We start from the raw sequence: 20,704 nt of genomic DNA on the forward strand, positions 1-20,704 counted from the left end.
TTAACCTGTTTATTGCAGTCATTTCGTTAATTCTTTGCATAAACTTACATATGTAACGGTTTGTCGAAGATTTGTAGACTATTTTATTTTGTATTCCGCATTTCGTTATTAAAACGGTGCTTTTAAGATTGAAAATTAAAACAGAATAACAAATAAATCTTGTAATCTTATGCGTACAATATTTAATTAGTCCTGCTCTTTATGAAATAACATAAGTTAAGAGAGTTCAAGAGAGTCAACTTTGTAGCAGAGTCTATCTTTCAAAAGTCTTGTTTATTGCATTCTGAAAACGCTAATATACTTAAGCGATATTCACGGCATATGATAAGAATTTTCATAAATTCCTTTAATCTCTAAATATAAGCTAAGTTCGAAATGGTAAAAATTCGGACATTCGAACCATTGAAGTACTGACAGGTTATGAAATAATAAGTTAGTATAAGAGTAAAGTTAGTCAGACAAACTGTTCGCGTCGTAAAGAAACAGATACGGTTTGCGGTTTTAAAAACCAAAAAAACTGACATGTTATAAAACCATTTACCATTTACTGTATTTACTGACTTTATTTTCTATAGAAACTATACAAATTTCGTACTTTGATTAATATTAGCTGAATTTATCAGATCAGAATATGCTGCTGTAATCTTTGCTACACCGTAAACGAAGCCTTAGATGTTTAGTTAAAATTTTCTGTAGAATTTATTGGTTTGGCAACTATCTCGTGTGAAATAGTTCTTTACTATTTTACTTTATTTTATTTACTGCGATCAGTTTTATTCATTTTGGTCAAAGTGTTATTAGTATCATATTTTATAAAAATTTTTAAGTTTATTAATTAAGTATAAATAAATTGTATTTTCTTTTTTTTAGGCAGCCTCATAACGAAAGCCTGGCGCTCCTATATGGATGAATTGGATCATCAAGCTAAACAATTCAAAAGCAATGCAGAACTACTTGAAGTTGTCTGCGAAAAGCTGACACATTTATCACAAGATAAACGTAAAGCACGCAAAGCTTATCAAGAGGAGCATGCCAAGATTGCAGCGCGCCTCAATCATGTAAGTTTAAACAAATAAATTTTAATTTTTTCTTTCGAAATAAAACCAAAAAATTATACAAAAAGAGCGTAGAATTCAGAGTAAATAAAGAGCAGCATAAATGAAGAAATTTTTAAGAAAATATAGGAACAATAACTCCGATTACCGAGTACGTTTATATAATATAATAACGGGGTAGACCATTGTATAGACTATCAAAATACATAAATATACGATATCGGGTATATAATATAATTCTATTTAATTTATGTAGGGTGATAGTTTTTCCAAAGTCACCTAATGTTGAAATTTTTCATCCTATGTGCTCTAGAAAACTTACCAGCTGTCTAATATCCGTGAAAGTTTTATGGCAAGAGAGCGTCCGCTAAATGTAGTGAGCAGAAAAATGGCGAACCTTTATGGGCTTTTATTACAAAAATGTTTAAATTCATAAAAATATGCAGAGACAATCTTTCGTACAGTTTTGATTTTAAAAATTTTGCATATAAGTTATCATTTCAGATATTTACTTTTTATTTACAAGTAATTTTTACTTTACAACAAAAAATAGATTTATGGAAAATGTGGGAAACTTCGAAGCTTCGGCTAACTATTTAAATGCATAAAAATTATGCGAATAAAATTGTATATTTATTATTATTTTAACCACAAACATTTTACGATGCAAACCTTTTACACGCACTTTTGCCTAGAAAATTTTTATTGAGTCATAAACTGTGAGCGCTCAAGTACTGGGGGTTTCTAGAAAACCACATAACGTAACACATACAAACATATATATATATATATATATATACATGTATATACATATCTGTCTATGAATGTATCTCTAGAGGCTTGCATAGTCTCACACCTGGCTGGCCACTTCATTGTAATGTGATATGTTGACAATCAGGCGAACCAGCGCCAAAAAGAAGAGAGGAAAATAAACATTTAGTGCTTTTCTACATAAAAACATGGACGCGCATAGACAATTTTTATGCAGCGCGCAGCCGGTTCATTGTCAATCAGTTGTTGTTTCAATCCGTCATAGCGTCAGTCAAGCGATCATACAATCACTCAGTCATTCGATAATTCACTTAGGCACCGAGAATATTGCAGCAAGCACCCAGCAATTAGCCGGTCAACTGTTGCCAATGATTGATAAGTATTTTAGAGACATACATGTGCACATATGAGTACACAGTTCCATTGTACCCGCAAATGTTCGAGGTAAATTTAGACTTTTCTTATTGATAATTTTTCATGCTACTCACATAAAGTGGCAAATTAATAAAATAATAATACAAAAATCTATAATCAAGAATTATTGAAAAGATACTTCAATGCTTACCTTCTGATTTCTTACTTAACATACGCAACGAGAGGGGTACAACAGCAATAAAAGAGCTGTAAACACAACAAAAAGCATAAAGAAGAGTCATAACCACTTAAGCGGCTTAAAGGTGTGCGTCAACATAAACGAAAAATTTATTGCGTCGACAGTCAGACAGCGGGACGAGTTATGTTGTAGCGCTTACCTGTGTGTTTTTGTTGTTGTAACGAAAAACACTACATGGCAATAATTCTCGATATCATAAGTGGCAACTATGTACAAGCAGAGGTATTTTTATGCGTTTTCGAATGGCTGTTGATATGATCAAAAAACGGCGAGGTATTTAACCGATGAAGTGCTGCTTTTTAAACTGATAAAATATATAATGAGCGTGCGCATATTTTATTACCGAATACTAGAATTATGAGTACTGCTGAGTTTCAATATAAAATAATTTGTATTTGTGATGGCGTTGAACTCTTATAGTTTTTGCAAATTCACAATTCACATAGACATATTGATAGGTATAGTATAGTAGAGCACGTTTTAGAGTGGCGCAATTTAAAAACAATTTTTAGTAAAATTTGTTAAATAAATCTAAACCTTATTAAAGCCTTAAAGCTCTCGTGAAAGGTAATAAAAAGTCATTAAAAGCATGAAAGCTCATAAAAGGATGAAAGCTCAAACGAAATATTTATATATCCCAAGGAAAATTTACCAAGTTATATGTTGTTTAAATGAAAAAGATATCCGATAAACCTTTCAAAAAATGTTATATATATATATATAAGAATGGGTGTGAAAGCTCGTGAAAGCTCTATCTAATACAAAATAAAAATGTTTAATATATCTTTTAATCAGAAAAAGTAATTTTGTGAATTATTTGATTCAGCCATATTAATTATTTGTTAAAATGAAAGCGCGAATACTTTTTAATACACATACAACATTTAAAGTTAATATTCCACCATAAAGCTCTAACTAATTTTACCTAAAAATGTGTTTTAAAATTACTATCATACTCAAATTTAAATTTAAAATCTTAGTGAAAGCTCTAACAAAACTATATTTATGATATTTGTTGACATACAACTTATTTTAAAAATATTGTAGATAACAATGTAATTTGTAAAGTACAGCTTACGGATATTTTTATGAACACATAGCTTTAGTATGGAAAATTCGTTAAAAATTGTACGAAAATACTGGCATTAAGCTTATAAATTTAGAGTTCATAATTATTTTTTTTTATAATTTCTGTTTTGACTGCCAAAATGAAAGCTCAAGCGCTCAATATATGTATGAAAAGTTTAATTTATTTTAATGAAAGAACATTTTGTTTATATAGAAACTACTATAAATATGAAAAAATTTCTTATATATTTTTACTCCAATTTTCCGAAGGTTTCACTTTACTTTTGTTATTACTGATACAAACAAGCAAGTTGCTAAAGGCTTAAATGAGCTTCATAAGCTTCAAAATTTTAAACTCATGTAAATTATGTTATTTTTGCTTATCTTGCTGAATGATTTTTAAATAACTGAAGTTTTTTTTTTTCTTAATTATTCCATACAAATTATTTTCTCCGATATATTTCACTTGAAAAGTTAAATATTACTCATGAACTTTGATATTTGTGCCTATCTTTGAGAATGTGTTGAGCTTGAGTTGCGGAAACATGAGCTAATCAAAATATTTATAAATTTATTCGAATACGAAATATTCTAAACAAAGGGTCCACAATAAGTTGTTGCACTAGAATATAAGCTTAGTTATGCTATACACATATTCATATATACATAAGCATAAAAGAATAATATACTTATATGAGCCATTGACCAACCGCTACAAACCGGTCAAATTTCGACCGCCTGCAAAGCTTGCGTCTAAATTCTACTCCTATGTATGTATTTTTGTTTTTGTGACTACATAAAAGTCAAAATGCTAAAACATATAAAATTATTAATTTCTCCCAAATGTTTATATAAAATTTAGCTTATTGCCTCGAAGCTTTCGACATCTGCTAAACACATTTGTGCACTGTGACACATTTCCTCATCTTTCTATGTACTATGTGCGTTTGTGGTCTGTTTGAACGACCCGTCAGCGCAAGGAAAATGCGCTTGACAAATTTTCTGTTATGCTTTTGCTTCTGTTGCTGCGCTTGAACTGCAATAAAATACACAAACTGGCAGATTTTGCGGCTGACTTTTTGAGACAAAATTTCATTAGTTTATTTTTATGAATTGTATCATACACTGCACTTCACACACACACATGCATACGTACATTATTGAATATTTATGACAATTGTTGAGTGTTCGGGCGGCTGTTCCGACTCTTCGCGTGAATCAGCGAGCGGCGTGTGGCCTGCTATTGGGCGCTTCATTGCTGCTCGGTATAGCGAATTGCCAAGAAATTGTTAATTGAAATAGTTTTATGAGATTGTTCTGATGCATAGACGGCATTTATTAATTTTTAATGTGTATTTTATTCTTAGATAAACATATTTAATTGTTTTTTAGTTTGTTGTAATAATTGCGCTTTATTGAGATTTTAGCAGTTACACCAAATTGATTGAGCGTCATACTCATTAAGCGCTATTGTGGTCATTGGCGATATATACCAGTTCAATATAGAATAGTTTAATATGGAGCGAAAATAGTTTTGTTCGGTCTGTATTCTCGGTAATAGTTTAACTTCAATTTTGTTGAGGTCATCTATATTTTGAACTACTAAGCTTTTATTCATAAGATAAATTATACTCTCTAACCAAACTGGCATAAAAAATTTGTAGTTGTAAGGTTTTTCTCCGCTTCAATGGAGGTTATGTCCATAATACAAACGATTTTTGAATTTCAAAATTCTTATCATACTTATTATAGTATTTTTTGTTACAAAAACCTAAAAACCTTAAAAAGGTTACCTAATTTTAGTAAAATTTGTACACCTACGCTGCTTCTGTTACAAAAGGCTATTTTAAAGTTTCAAGCTATTGAAAAAATCAACAGGTAAATGCTTGCCTTAATTCCTTTTAATAATCTCCAATTAATTCAAATTACAATTCATATATAGGTATATATGAATTTCGACATTGTTATATTCCACCAGCATATTACAAAAAAAATCATGTTATGGGGGAAAATCCTGCCAATTTGCCCATCAGCGTCGCGGCGCCGATGTGAAAATCCAATTCAGTATTCAATACAACGCAATTCAGCTGAATAATGCCATTTGCATGGCGATTAATTACCTTCAATTAATATTGAATAGCTGCATTATTTTTGTTTATGTTTTATGGTTTTATTTTTGGTGCACCGCAGTGTTTAATTTATGTTGCCAATACACAATATTGACTTTGTGAGGTATTGGCTGGCACACATTGCCAAACCCACTATAACATGCAATCTGTTTTAAGCCTGATTAATGCTGAATCATATAGCACTGGCCACAAATAACATCGAATATGGAGATAAATAATTATAATGCTTGCATATTGTGATGATATAATAAAAAGTAGTTGGAAGTAGTAACAGTGTCGGCATGAGAAAAGCAGACAGTACTGTCAGAATGTGCAGATGTTCTTAAAGGGCCTTTATTTGGTTGAGTTCTTTTTAAAACTAATGTTATCATATCTCTCTTGCTTGTTCAATTTATCTCTCTTTTTCGTTAAGCTAAATCTTTTTACATTACCCTAAATACACAACTTTTTTATTCAAGAAAAATTGCCTACAATTAGGCGCAAAGCTAATACCGCTTGTCTGTTGACTTCAACTCCCCCTAAGCTCAATATTTTTATATGATATAAGTATAGCAAACTTTTTGTGTTAATCAGAAACATTATCTTTATGGTATTTAGGCGCGTAGAATGGATAGTTGTTAAATGTATCATAACAATAATTGAAAAAAAGTTGTAAAATATAGTCTACAACTAGGAATATTATGAACACATATATAACAAAAAAAAAACAGCTTTAATTTTTAAAAATTAAAATTCCCTAATTTCGGAATTAAAATTTTTTAAAGAAAATTTCCAAAATTAAAAATTTATTTTAGTTAAATTCATGATAATTTATTCTGAAATTAAAAATGATAGTTTTATATAGTTGGTCTGTTTCTTTACCCACCAGTGTATTCTATATTAATAAACTGGGCTTGCAATAATTGTATAAAGCAACTTTAAGCAAAAACAGTCGTACAATTTGTATTGTTAGCAGCACAAAAAGCCGTTGACTACAAAACAAACAATTAATATTTTGACAGCTTCATAATAGGGCTAATTAATAGGGCCCTACGAAAAACAAACATATTTACATTATTAACTTTGTTAACTAATGTTATTATGCGCAGGCATAATGTAATAAAACATATCAAGCATTACAACAAAAAACGATATTTTTCGGAATTTAGTTGGAAAAATTAATACTTCATCAAACTCCATACTCTGCGGCATTCAAAGCTCATGTATTAACTTCAGGGAGCGCACTAAGTCAATTACTGAATATATTTAAGGTTTTTATATCTAGATATGTATGTGTATTTGTTGTGGGTAAATTTATTGCCGAGCGATAAATAAAACTTTAAGTAATAAAGTTGTTGGCCAAGTGACAGTTTTATGTGTATTTGCGGATCACCATCACGAAACGTGCTCAAATGAGTTGGATATTTAACCTTTGATATTTCCTGGAAGAAAAGTGAAGAAAGTAAAAGCTAAAAAAAGACAAATAACAAAATTTTTTTTTCCAGTTGCTGTAACTTCTTCCACCAATTTAAAGAACTTTTTGTTTAATTTATAACTTTGTTGTTGTCAGAAATTTTGTAGGAGTCAAGGAACTCATTTCAACACCAGCTTAAGCAGCATCTATATGTAAGTTTATCTATATAGTATATATGAATGTAAATATACAAGTAAACTGTGTTGCAGTGTAAGCTAACAGCATGTTGCCGCCACCAACAATGTTGCACCCAAACAAAGCACAAGCGCACACTTCAACAATCACATATATTATATATAAATATGCTTATATATGTGTGTGTATGTATGTATATGCGGTAGATTGCAGCTCAGCTCATTTATCATAAAGAATGAATGTTGGCAACTTGCGCAGCTTGTTGCATTTCATGGTCAATGCACGTCTTGAACGGCTGAAACTATATTATATTGTTGTTGTTGTAGCTGCTATAGTTGTTCTTGATAAATGTTTATGCAGCTTAAGTAACTTACATGCATGCCGCCACAAATGCCAGCGCAGCAAGCACTTAAGCGCATACATAAACATACATATTGACATGCACGCACACATGCATAGTTGTGTGCACGTGTGTGTGCGAACCCACACACAAGGCATTGTATTGTGCAGCTTCAACCAAACTCCAAATCAACTTATTCTTGGAAACACATGTTTATGGAACTTCAAGCGCAAGGTATGCATATATAGCCGTAAATACATATTTGAGCATGAAATGTATATGTACATGTGTGTGTATAAGTGTATCAACCGCTGCTGCATATAGAGTACCCAGTGTATTACGCTTTTGCCAACGCTGCCGTTGTCAGTTGCACAAATAATAAATATATATCTTTGTATTTATATATATATTGTATATATATTTATGTATATTATATGTGTATGTATCTAAGCACTTAATATTTATTGCTGCCGCTTGTGTGTGGCTTCTTCTGCAATTTACAGCACATCCCTGACTTTCTTCTCGTTCTTCCCCGCCTCATAGAAAATAATCAGCGCTTCATGTACGCTCCAACTCCATCTCCATTAGCCGCTAATAACTGTTGAGCTTCAACACATGTTAGTTTCTTCATATATTTTTTTTTCCATATTTCCACAAGTATCTCTACTCTTCTTTTACCCCTTTTATCACGTGGTGTAATCCATTTTTCACCGACTACCGAGCGACTTTATTAAATTATAGTTGCATTCGAATTTGTTGGCATTGACGTTGGCGCCATTTTACTTTTTATATTCGCTCCTGCAGCTGTAGACAATTAGAAGTTCATAAATTGCATAGAGAAGCCAATTAAAGGAGAGAATTATATAATTTGTATATGGTGGGTGTGTTGAGAGATTTTAGTATGGAATTACTGCATAAATGGCAAAATTGAAATCTGGGATTGTGGCTGTAGGTTTCAGAACCACAATTTCCATTACAGTAAAGTATAAGGTTCGTTATAGACCCTAGCGCATAATGACAATGAAATATGAATATATTTCTAAGAAGGAGAAGGAGAAAGCTTAGTTTTCTTGTGAAAACCTCACGACATTAATAATACTATAGCTACCAGTTTCGTTCATATTATATATTCAAGGAGATTCTCACTGCATAAAAAATACCGATAAAACGCATTTAGAAAGACGGTTTAGAAAGCATTGTTTAGCTGCGAAAATCGTGGTATTTTTTCAAAATTCTTACGGGTTTTGCTCGCAGGAAAGTTTCATGCAAATATCGTCCAGTATATCAGTAAGCCACCTATTGAAAGCTGCATTCTATTTTCGACCAATATCAATTATATGAAGAATTTGGAGAAGTTAGAGCATCGAAAGCAAAATTCTGAAGATTCAATAATCAAAGAAAACTTTGATTTGCCAATAGTTAGAGAGTTGTGAATCGAACGCATTACACCAACTTAATGAGGCATTCACTTACTGTCACGTTTCGAATTCGATTCGCAAGCTTTGTTGTGGTTTTTATATGGAAAGATTTTTGCAAGAGAGCACCACCTAAAGATAATGTGTAGAGAAATGACGAGTAGATGACATCTTAATTAATTTGGTCTTCCATTTTCACTTTTCGATTACCAGCAATATTTAAGATCAAATTAAACTCTTATTAGAAACTAAGTTTCTGCATTTGATATACTTGAAACGGTTTAACTACTTGCTTAGTATTCATTTCAAAATCATCTGTTTTAAAATAGGTTGTTGCATTTAGAATAACATCAGTATATTATGACCTTCCAATGGACTAAATCGGTTAGCTAAAGAAATGCATTTTTTTTATTTCTCCACAGTTGGGTCTAAAATAGCGTCAAGTAGCTAAAGTATTTTCGTCTTATTTAGAGATATATGCCATTTCAGTCATTGGTTATTCCGAACCCAATGTAAAATATGTGCCGTAAACTGATGGATCTTACGCACCGTCTATAATGACGTTATATGCACAGAAGTACATAGAATTTATTGAAGCCACTATTTGCACTAATATCCGCTTATATTATTGACACGTTTGCCATGCCATAATATCTTCCGGGTAAGGTTTTCTTTCGCATGCTCGCCACTTTCATTGACAACTATGAGACTCAAAGACGGCGGCGCGTATTGATTCCCAACACACTTAAATACGTACATACATACATATGTACAAGTGTGCGTCTTTCTATGGCTTCATTTGTCATTATTCGCTAAAGAATTTTGTTGTGACCAAGCTGCATTGATTTAAATCAAGATTAAGTCTACAAGAAAACCCTACACACATCCATACACATACATACGTATGATAAGAGTCGGTTATTTGGAATCAATACAAATGCCACGACGCTCACGGACAAAGTGCGTATGACCATTTACATTGAGTTGGAAAACTGTATGTTAAATGGGGGGTAGGTGGTAAGGGGAACGGAATTTTCTCGAAGCAAAAGAAATTGAACTTAGTAAGTAACATATACATATGAGCGACGATGTAGGAAATGCCGACACTGAGACAGTTTGAAAACCGCAATAATTCTAATAAAATCTTGTACGAGTGGAAGCAATAAAACAGTAATGCAGTCGTGAGTTCAAATGAAACCAAACTTTTTAGACCCAACGCAAAATAAATAAAAGTAAGCATTTACTTTTGTATCAACTTGAGATTGCGTTGGAAATAAAATAAATATATATAAAAAATAAAACTGTATTAACAGATTAACTGTTAATTAAGCAGTAATGTTTGATTATTAAAATAAGTTAATCGTATATTTCAAAAATAGTTGCAAATACTATAAAAAAACAAAATATAATAAAAATTTATAAATTTTTTTCCAGTTTTTTAAATAAATAATCTTAATTTCAAATTAATATATAGTTTTTGATCAGTTTTAAAATTTGTTTATTCATTATTTAATTGTTTAGTTTTTGACTAACTGTACAACAAATAAGTAAAATCGGGCAAAGTATTTTGGAAACTACAATTATTACTAAATTTCAGTGAATTGGCATTTTTATTCACCAATAAATAATTTATAATTTGTGTTTGAATTTTAAAATATCATTATTCTGGAATCAAATCTTCTTAAATCTTCCAATTTGAATCTCCTATTTTAAAAAGTAAACTTAAGTTATATCTAAAAGCTTTAAAGTTTTAAATTTAATATTATGAAGTTTACTATTAAGTTTCGTATTATTAATTTTGTTTCATAACTGATATTAAAAAAAATTTAATTGAAAAATTGTTTCTTGGTAAAAATTATTGTAAATCTACTCGTAAAATTCGTTTAAATATAGATAGGAATTTATTTTTGACTTACTTAAAAACAGAAATACTCCCAATCACTATATTATCATTATTTGTTTATAAAGCTAAATATATTCAGCTTCCCTTATTCTAAGTGTTGTGCGAATTCTTGTTATTTGGGAAGTTGTTGATCTTCGAAGTCAGACTTTTTCAATTTTCACCGAAAGAGCATTACTGAAAACGGTTTACTTCATAATTATTTATTTGCTGGTTAGGGTTAGAAACCTATTACCCCTCTACTTGCTACTTACTTGGTTGCATCCAAAGACAATATAAATCATATTTTATGGTGTGTGTCTAGGATAAAATATTGGACGTGATTTATAGTAGTTCAAATACCTTTAGTAAGTGAATATTACTTACTATATTGAAATAAAAGTATAAAAATAAAATAAAGATAGAAGATAAAAAGAGACTTAATCATATTGTATACTACAATGTGGTTTTTTGGTAATGTAAGTCACAGCAAAATTATATGTATAAAAGTGATAAAGAGGCATCAAGCAGTCGTATAATATTTTAATAGTCAACATACATTTAGGAACGCATTACACATTGGGTACAAAACTTGTTTCCCCAGTACAAGCAATGAAATTAATATCTCAATAGTTTAATTGTATGCGCATGGGGAATAAAAGCTATGAGAAATGTCTGCTTTGAGTTTGCCAGCAAAAGGAGAGGGAGTTAAGTAAATATTTGCATATTTACAAATTTATAATTCCTTAGAGACAATTATATACAATTCTTTGTATTTATGTGCATATTTATGTATATTTACGAATAACTATGAATAATCGAAACTTTCTGTTGGGGTGTCTGGTTGCCGATATTACCATTGCTGCTGGCGCTTCAAAGCCAATGAAATGTTGCAACATAAATTGAAATCTATTTACTTTTACTACTTTACTTTATTACTCAAACTCCTAACGTGGGGTGGAGCAGCAAGCTTTAGCTATAACGAAGAAAACCTGCTACTAGCAGAATAAGAACTCTTAGCTGCTGGCGAGAATGGCTTACTATAAATTGTTGTATTTGTAAATAGACGAGCATACATAATTTCAGACAAAACTAATATGCCATTTCAGTGCCGATGCACGACCGAAGCGGACCCTTCCACAGCGACACACCAACAAAAGCAGCAACTTCAATAAAGTTCCCCTTTGCCAAAGCGGACCATCCGGCATGCGGTTATGGAGTTATGCTTGATTAAAAATTTCTGGATAAATGGGGACAGTCATGTCACTATAGAGGAACACATACTAACATATTTGGTGCTATTGTGTAAAGCTCTACGCCTTGCTGTTGTTGTCGTTTTGGCGAAAATAAAGAAATGCTTTTTATGCATTTCAAGTGCTGGCGCCAAAGTTTTAATCAAGAGGGCCCCAAATGAGGGCGCTGAGGCAGCGTAGACCCGACTTTTGTATAAATATAATTGGCGTTTGTGTGCGAGTGTTCGTGCAGACTGGCAGCAATAGTGTGAGTGCGGTGTTTTAGCCCGCTTGTTGTTTTGTGTTTTCGCTTTTGCTCAGCATAGTGGCTTGCGTGCAAAGTAACGGCATTGGCAGCGCCAGACGCGTCATTGGTAATGGAGATTAAGTGCGTCTGCGTTTCTCAGTCGCGCTTTCGCCACCTTACAAACATCCATATTTTGCTATTGCTGCACTTAAACAGAACTTGTGGCATGCAACATGACAAAGAAGCATGCAGCAAATGCAAATGCTTTCAACTCTCCGATATGGATAGCTGTTAAACGGTAAAATGCCAGCAGAGAAGCGTGCTTTAGGGCGTTTCGATATTCTAGCGGGCGTCTAGCTGTTATACTTGGTGCACATATATTTTTGTAGTACTTTGCTGTTGTTCATTTTTCAGCGCCGTTGTAGTGTGTTAGTGCTTGTGTTCGCATACGAAATTTTGTTTCAAATAAAACTTGCATAATGATGAAATTCACAATTAAAATCCGTAAAAAGTTTCAAGTGCTTTCTGAAGTGTTAATAAAAGCGAAAGTAGTGGCGAGAGCGGGATTTTGATTAATCCCATCTGAAAGTGAAAATATTGCACGATTCGCTTTTTAATACTTTTGAAGTAGTTCATTTATAATTTTTTCTTCTGCTTTTTTATTCATTAGCTAATGCATATATAATATATGAGGGAAGATTCACTTGAACGTGATTAAAAGGGCTTAAACACTATAATATATGGGAATTTGTTTAGACATTTAGTGTTGGGATGTAATTTTTAAGAATTTTAATGAATCGCGTATCGAGGTTGTGTCAGTAATTCTATATATTATAATGAAATTAGAAGCCGTCTGCTGTCAAGTATCTGCGTTCATAGTATTTAGGAGATATTAAAGTTCCATTGGTTTAGAAGATTCATTGATAGAGCAATGTAGATAATTTTTGAAAGTAAAAAAAAAAACCATAGCAAGATTCAACCTTGGAAAGATAATTAATGGGCGATTTGTGGTCGGACAGAGGAAGGGAAGGCGGGTGGTTGAAATTTTTAGGCTTAAAAATGTTTTTTGTTTGTCATATATTTTTCACATAACCTCAAGATAAATGTGAAAAATTAAAAAAAACTATGTTTAAGGTTTTTATTACAACATAATTTTTAGGAAATTAGGTGTAAATTAAACTTTTTTGTGTCTTAAACACACTGTAATTTTTTTAAATTCAAAATATTTATTTTTTCACCTTATTTTGACTTAATATCGGAAAAGAACCCAAATTATCAATAAGAAATTCTCCCCATTAAAATATGAGATTTTTGAAAAAAGTTGGTAGGATTTTTCTTTTTTGTGATCTCTATTTTCTGATGATATAAAAAAATATAAAGTACAAACTCTCAGAAAATGCAAAAAAAAAAACTTTCCTATGGGTTTTAAACTTCTATGATTTTCTTTCACTTTTTACCATTTTCAAAGGCTTCTGCCCTGACCTATGAAGACTGAAATGTATATCAAACAAACCTACGGATTTATGGAATAAGTTGGCTGTGCGAAGACTTTTCTTCGTTTTTCGTTTGCAAGATTTAATTGTTGTCTAGGTGCGAATCTAATGGAGATTTTACTTAAAACGTTTTCCAACAATGGTGACTCGATCCATAAATAATATCTGTAGTCTCTGTTATCATTTAGTTGGTACTTCAAGATGACTGTAGAACAAAATCTCTCTTCGTTCATCGTCGATAAGGTTGTCGTTAACGAAAGATTGGTGAGTCGTTAGAGTAAATTTTGCTTCCTTTTTTAACGGAAGAACTAGGGTTCTCAAAAGCTCTTTAGCAAAATATCTCCGATTTCGAGATAATAATTTATTTGAAACAGATATAGTTTCAGAAAAAAAAAATCACCCTGTCAATGAATATCCAATTCCTGAGAGTTTTTTTTGCCAACTCAAAAGATTGGATCAACATTTTTTTACCGTCTGACGCACACGTTCCTATATAAATTTTGCTTTTCATCATATGCCACCTGTCGGATTGGTAGTGAATACTGCTGCCTCTAATATTATTTTTAATAATATGAAGGAGCGCATAATAATTTTTGAAATTTTGTCAAATTTATTTACAATAAAAGTTTACAATCTCAAATAATTACTTCGATTATATATAAAATATGAAGACAAAGTAATTTTATTGCATACTTCTTTTTATTTCTGTTTACACTTTAAATCAAGTTTTGCTCACAATTAAGCAAACCTTTGCAAAATCTCTCTAACATTACAGCAGTTAACTGATAGCAGCTGCAACGTTCAATTGATAAACTTCATCTTCAAAGAATCATCAGTTGGTTGCCTCATCGGTTTCATGCGCACAACTTCGCCATAACCCACTAGAGCAACAAAGAAGAGTAAACCCAAGTGCCAGCTCATGCAAATGATTTCTGGAAATGCTGTCATTATCAACTTCACTCACTTTTGCCACCAACACGGCGACCACCAGCAAAGTAAGAATGTGCCAGTGTAGTGGGTGTGCAAGCGTTTGAGGTGAACTTGACTGTTTGTGTATGTGTATGCAGTTGGGAATTTCTATTGAAAGTTGCCGTCATCGAGCTGAGTGCTCACCCACTAAACGGAGAACTTCATTGTTGATTATCGTTTTGCGTTTGGCAAGCGAAAGTTGCATGCTGCATCATCACCAGTAAAGGAAAAGTTTATTGACATTGCGACAAAAGTCCTAAATTACCGCCATACTACAAGTTGAATGCTCCTCCTAGCTTTGTTCATCACTGATCATTTCCTTTGTAGCTTCTTTAAAGTTAGTATGTACGAAGCTTTTGCTTCGCCGTAAACTTGTGAATTTTGAACTTCCGAATAACTGTAATAAAAGGAAACTTTGTTTCAAAACTATTGCTATTGTTGTTGTTAAATTAGTTGTCTTGTGCATTCATATTAACAAGCGCTACGGTTGGGTTGAGTTTTCTTCCCAGTTAGCAGTACTTATCGGGGCAACTGTTTGTAAGTGACGCAATAACAACACAACAACAATAATTTCGTTTGCCTTAAATGTAAGGAGTATCTACTTTAGCACGCCCACTATCACTATTATCACACATACATTTGTATGTACAATATACGCCCAAATGCACCCGATTTAAAAGTTCACTCAAATTATGTGTGAAGACCAATAAACATAGCAAATATATTGCCAAACTTTTTTTTGCTCTTAAGTTGAAGGAAGATTTTAGTTGGGATGTTTTTTTGTACTTATATTGTTTACTCTTCACATTATGGGCGAACTTGTGGAAGTTATAAGTGCTCCATTTGTAATCATTTGCCTGACATCGTTTGTTTATTGTTTTCACGAAAAGATCCAGAAGAAGCTGCTGAGGTTGGCCTTAGTGTACGAATATGTATGAGTGTACTTTAATTATGCAATATATAAATTTTTCACTCTTAGATCCCTTCGTTTCACAATTTATACTCTATTATTTTGTTTTACTTGCACATTACCATGTCAAGGTGTAGTGGCTAGAAGCAAAATCACTTCGATGCCATTTCCTGATCGCTGTGTAACTAAAATTATTTAATAATGGTCGCCCCATTGCCAGCAAAGATAATCCTTCGTAACTGTTTCTGCTTTTCATAAATTCTATAAGCCTTTTAAAGAGGGATTAAAACTTTTAGGAATCTCGTTTTTATGTATAAAAGGTGAGAGGGAGTATATCCAAAATAAGAGGAGAAGTTAAACCAAATATGTAATCAAAATGTTACCGTCTTTGATATTAATAATGACATTCTTATAAATGTTAAGGCCCTGGTGAAAGACATTTGCTCATTTACTATATAAGATTATAACATTAAGACATATAAGTGATATTGATAGTAGAAAATAAGTAATTCATTACACATCTTTTTGTTTTTATCAACTCAGTTTATGTTAAATGTAATCACCGTGACGAGCTAAGTCGATTTAGCCATGTTCCTCTATCTTTCTGTTCATATACATATATACCCGTACTCGAATTTCCATATTTTTTGAGACATCGATCTAAAATTTTACACACGTCTTTTGTTCGCCAAGAAACTAGTTTTTTTGATCAAGCCGCCGAAATGTAGGCAACAGCGAATGGAAGAGGTATTTGTTTCAATAACATGACATGATAAATAAAGTCAAGGCAAGAACAGATTCCAAAGGTTTTTAGCTTTCAATTACATATATATATTTATATTTTAACTTTAAACAAGGTTTTTAAATTTAGCTCCTAAATGTTTCCATTTTTTTGTTTAGATTCTTTCTTTCTTTTTATAAAGAATTAAAAAAATTGTAGAACTGAAACCTACAAAAGCTATAGTCCCATCGTTTTGTGAAATATTTTTTTTTATTTATAAAATATTTGTAGTTAAACATTTGAAGCATTTGTTCCACTGCTTCGTTTTGCCGCATTATCCATCTGCCTTGCGACAATATTCATTGAATATAATTTGAGTATACATTCATATGTATTTATAGCTGCGACATATTGCAACAATTTTACGGCTTTGTAAAATCATACAAACAACTCCATACAAAAATGGTACAACGACATTTGTTTACTCACTCATATCCAGAGGTCCGCCTTTGGTGCACGCCCGGATAGCTGCCTAGCAGTTTGTACACCTCACCGACTGCCGGTGTTAACGTATGCATGATTGTTGTTGGCGCTTATGCTTACAGACCTATTTGATAAACATGTCCAGCGACCCTTCGAAAAAAAACATACACATCTAAATATATGGGTGTGTGCACATAACCGTGCCACACATATAATTGCGATATAATGGATTTTACCATAAATTCACTGCAACTTTGCCCACAACTTGGAGTATGTTCAGCTGCCCAGCCAAGCGGTGAGGCGACCATTCCAGATCGTCACCCCGTTACCGTGCCTCAATTGATGTATGTGTATGTGCATGCATGTTGATATGCGCTTATTTGTTTACATTTTGCTTGCAACACACCGCCGCACACTCAGCCTCGCAGCGCATCCCTCTTCCCCAAAGCTGCCAATGTACACATTATCTTTTCTATCGCCGGTTGGCTGCTTTGTGAATTGTTTATTTTTGCCAACTTGTCTCTTGGCGTGAATGTGTGTGTTTGCTTATCTGCCGAGCAATCAATCCACCGCTGTGTTGCCAACAACTGGCTGAAATTTAAAATTACAAAAGTGAAAAAAGCGAGCAATGAGTGAAAATCGCATTGCAAAATTGTGACAGCGAATTTTGTCGTTTTGACAATGCGCCTGCAATACAAACAACAATGAGTGAAGGCCCAGTGACTTCGCGTCGCTGAATGGCGTCAATGGGTTTTCCGTCAATATTGTGACGCAATTAACTGGCTGTCAGTTGCAAGCTGAAAGCTCATAAACAAAGGCAAACATTTTGTTGCATCAGCTGTTGTACTCTCAGCGAAACTCTTTTGCTTTGTGATAACTGGAAATTTTCAGTTTTTGATTACATAAAATATGAAAGGCTTCCTTGGTAGCTTGATGTCACTAGTGGTTAAGGGTTAAGAGTTATGAAATTTGTGAAAAAGCGAAGTTTGTTAAAACAGAAAAAATGTTAACAATAACAGTTACACCGAAGCTATAATACCCTTCACATGTTAATTGCATATATCATAAAAGGGTATAAATAGATCTTTCACTTGATTTTGAGCGGTCAGTATATGCTATAGTGGGCCGATCTGAAAAATATACATTCGTAGATTGTACCGTTGCCTTAAGCACTCATTTATGGCAAATTTCGAGAAACTATCTTGTCAAATAAAAAAGTTTTCCATACAAGGACTTCATTTTGATTAATTAGTTTGTATGACAGCTATAGGAAGTTCGATATCGGCGATTCCAACAAATGAACAGCTTCTTAAGTAGAAAAGGACGTGTTTCAGATCGTTATATTAAAAGCTATAGTGCCTTGGCTCGTGTATTTACAGACAGACAGACGATCATGGAGTCATCTTAAAAATTGAATGCAACAAATTTCAGAACTTATTTAAACCATTCAAGTAGTATTGGTCTAACAATTTTGTCTACCACATTAAATCAAGCGATTTCCCAAAACTTTGCAACTCCCATATCTCCGGTTATTTCGTTGGTAAACCGCAAACTCACATACACATTCACAATTTCCATAAACGAAATTACAATTTAACCACCACACCAGAAACGAGCACCGACTGCTGTTTCACCGCTACCACCAAAATTTTCAACTAAATTCCAAGCAAAAATGCCAAATTGTTAGGCGTCCAGTGAAGGCGGACGCCGGAAAATGATTTTCCTGGCTAGACAGTACATGACACGGACACAACAGTCGCACACACACAACATTACACACACATGACAGAGAGAATACTCGTGTATTAACACTTAGTAAAATTTGCCAATTGGTGCGGCACTTTGCAAAAATTTGCCCTAAAAACAACAACATAACTCAAATACGAAATAAAATATAACAAAATCAAACCCTCCTCGTGGTGTGTCGTTGCAAATTGCCGGCAACATGTTGCGATTGTCGCTGCAATTCTTCCACGGCGCTTACATCCTGCTGAGAGGGTGACACTCTATATGATACCACAAACACACACACACACATATCTTTGCAAAAAAATTTGAGTTTGTATTTGCAACCCCCCATTCGTGGTTTGTGCTGTTTGTTTGGTCGGCACTGTTGCCGTGGTTTTGTTTAATTCCATGTCCACTGGCATAAAAGGCTCTGGCATGATACGAGCTGTAGTTCGAGCTCGGGCTGTGTGGCGGCTGCGGTTGTGGTTAGGTTGTGGCTAACACTCATCACATGTCCAGCAGCATCCCCAATTATATGGCTTGACTTTGATATGTCGCTTCTGTTTTTTCTTACACATTCTCGTTGTCAGATCCATAACGACAACTGGAGATTAAAACGATGCTTTGTTGCCTTTTCACTGGCGTTTATTTTGATAGCCAGCTCTGAAAGTGAATAGCCTTAGGTATTGTTAACGGATTAACAGTGGTGTAATGCCTTTTGGCTGCTTACTGTGCGGCAGATTGTAGACTGTTGATTGGGAGATCATCACTGTTTTATTAAAAATTTAAAGAACAAATGCGTTTTTCTCCAGTTTTTCTAATTTGAAAAGGTTCTGTGACATTACCTCTTATTAATGTTGCTAGTTTAATTACTACCATATCTGCTGTATGTACGAAATCTGGAGTACCAGAAAAAAAGCGAAAAACTTTGCCTACATCTTGGCGTAGTAATTAAAAAATTTATCTTCCGAACTGATTTTCAAATTAGTGTCATAGCATTTATATTATATTTCACTTAAGTATGAAAAAAAGTAGTGAAAAATTAAAAATTGCCCACAACTAATTTTACTCTTAGATTCACCAAGTTTGATGGTCTACTTATGAAGACCGTCATAAAGATTGTGAATAAAAGACGATTCTCCAAGCTTGGTTAGAGTTTGTGGCGTTAAATGTTGACGAATTGTTGAACGTGGAAATTACAATAAAACAAGCACCATGTTATATTTCAATTTTTACACTGTACAAAATATTTATAAATAAGACTCCTAAACATTTAGTCTTGAACTTTTGAAACTTATAGTGTAAGCTCCACTAGAACTCAAATGATTTTATATTTAATTGATAACTAAAGTTTATAAAATCTCCTAGAAAATAATGTTTGATTAATGGTGAGAGCCAGGATGATAGTTATAAAGAAAGTCTAGTAAGAAACTAGCAATAAATTCATAATAATAAAACGTTGCCTACATAAAGGAGGTCCTAAAAATAATATTAGCAAAGTTCCACACCTAATACGCTCCTAAATGTAGGCATACTTTGTTTAGATATAATAACGACCTTTTTTCGCCACACGAGATGCTCATTTGTCGAAACCGCCGATATTGGACCATTATAGCATATGGCTGCTATACAAACTGACCGAAAAATATCAAGTGTTTTTAAGTCCTGATATGGAAAACTTTTTAAGACAAAAAACGAAATTTGGCATAAGTTATTGCTTAAGGCATCGCTACAATCTCCAAACATATGTTTCTGATTGGACTCTAGCATATAGCTGCCGCACAAACTGAATCAATATAGAGATCTTTTTATAAAATTTTATGCTTTAAGAAATGCATCTGTTTTTGAATAATAACATTACGGTATCGTTTTTAAGTTTTGTCTACTGTTCATTAAAACTTATATATACAATATATACATAAATATGTATTCATTTGCTGTTTAAATTTAGCCGAATTTATAAACAAAATATAGGCATGTAAACACAGGCCCGCCATATGATCTAGCTTTCGACTTATTTATATTTGTACTATACATATACAAGTATGTATGTTCACACGAGT

The 20,704-nt window shown here is 32.8% G+C and overlaps 1 protein-coding gene across 5 annotated transcripts in view; it reads left to right on the top strand.

The window, feature by feature from the left end:
• FER (tyrosine-protein kinase Fer) overlaps positions 1-20,704 on the top strand; it is a 77,473-nt gene that overhangs the window by 13,709 nt on the left and 43,060 nt on the right. For all 5 annotated transcript variants that reach the window (XM_070105956.1, XM_070105955.1, XM_036361117.2 and 2 more), the window contains exon 3: positions 871-1,058. In XM_070105956.1, coding sequence (XP_069962057.1) covers positions 871-1,058 — 188 coding nt within the window. The remainder of the gene's footprint in view (positions 1-870; positions 1,059-20,704) is intronic.

This window comes from Bactrocera oleae, chromosome 2, assembly GCF_042242935.1.
Source record: "Bactrocera oleae isolate idBacOlea1 chromosome 2, idBacOlea1, whole genome shotgun sequence".
Lineage (NCBI taxonomy): Eukaryota > Metazoa > Arthropoda > Insecta > Diptera > Tephritidae > Bactrocera > Bactrocera oleae.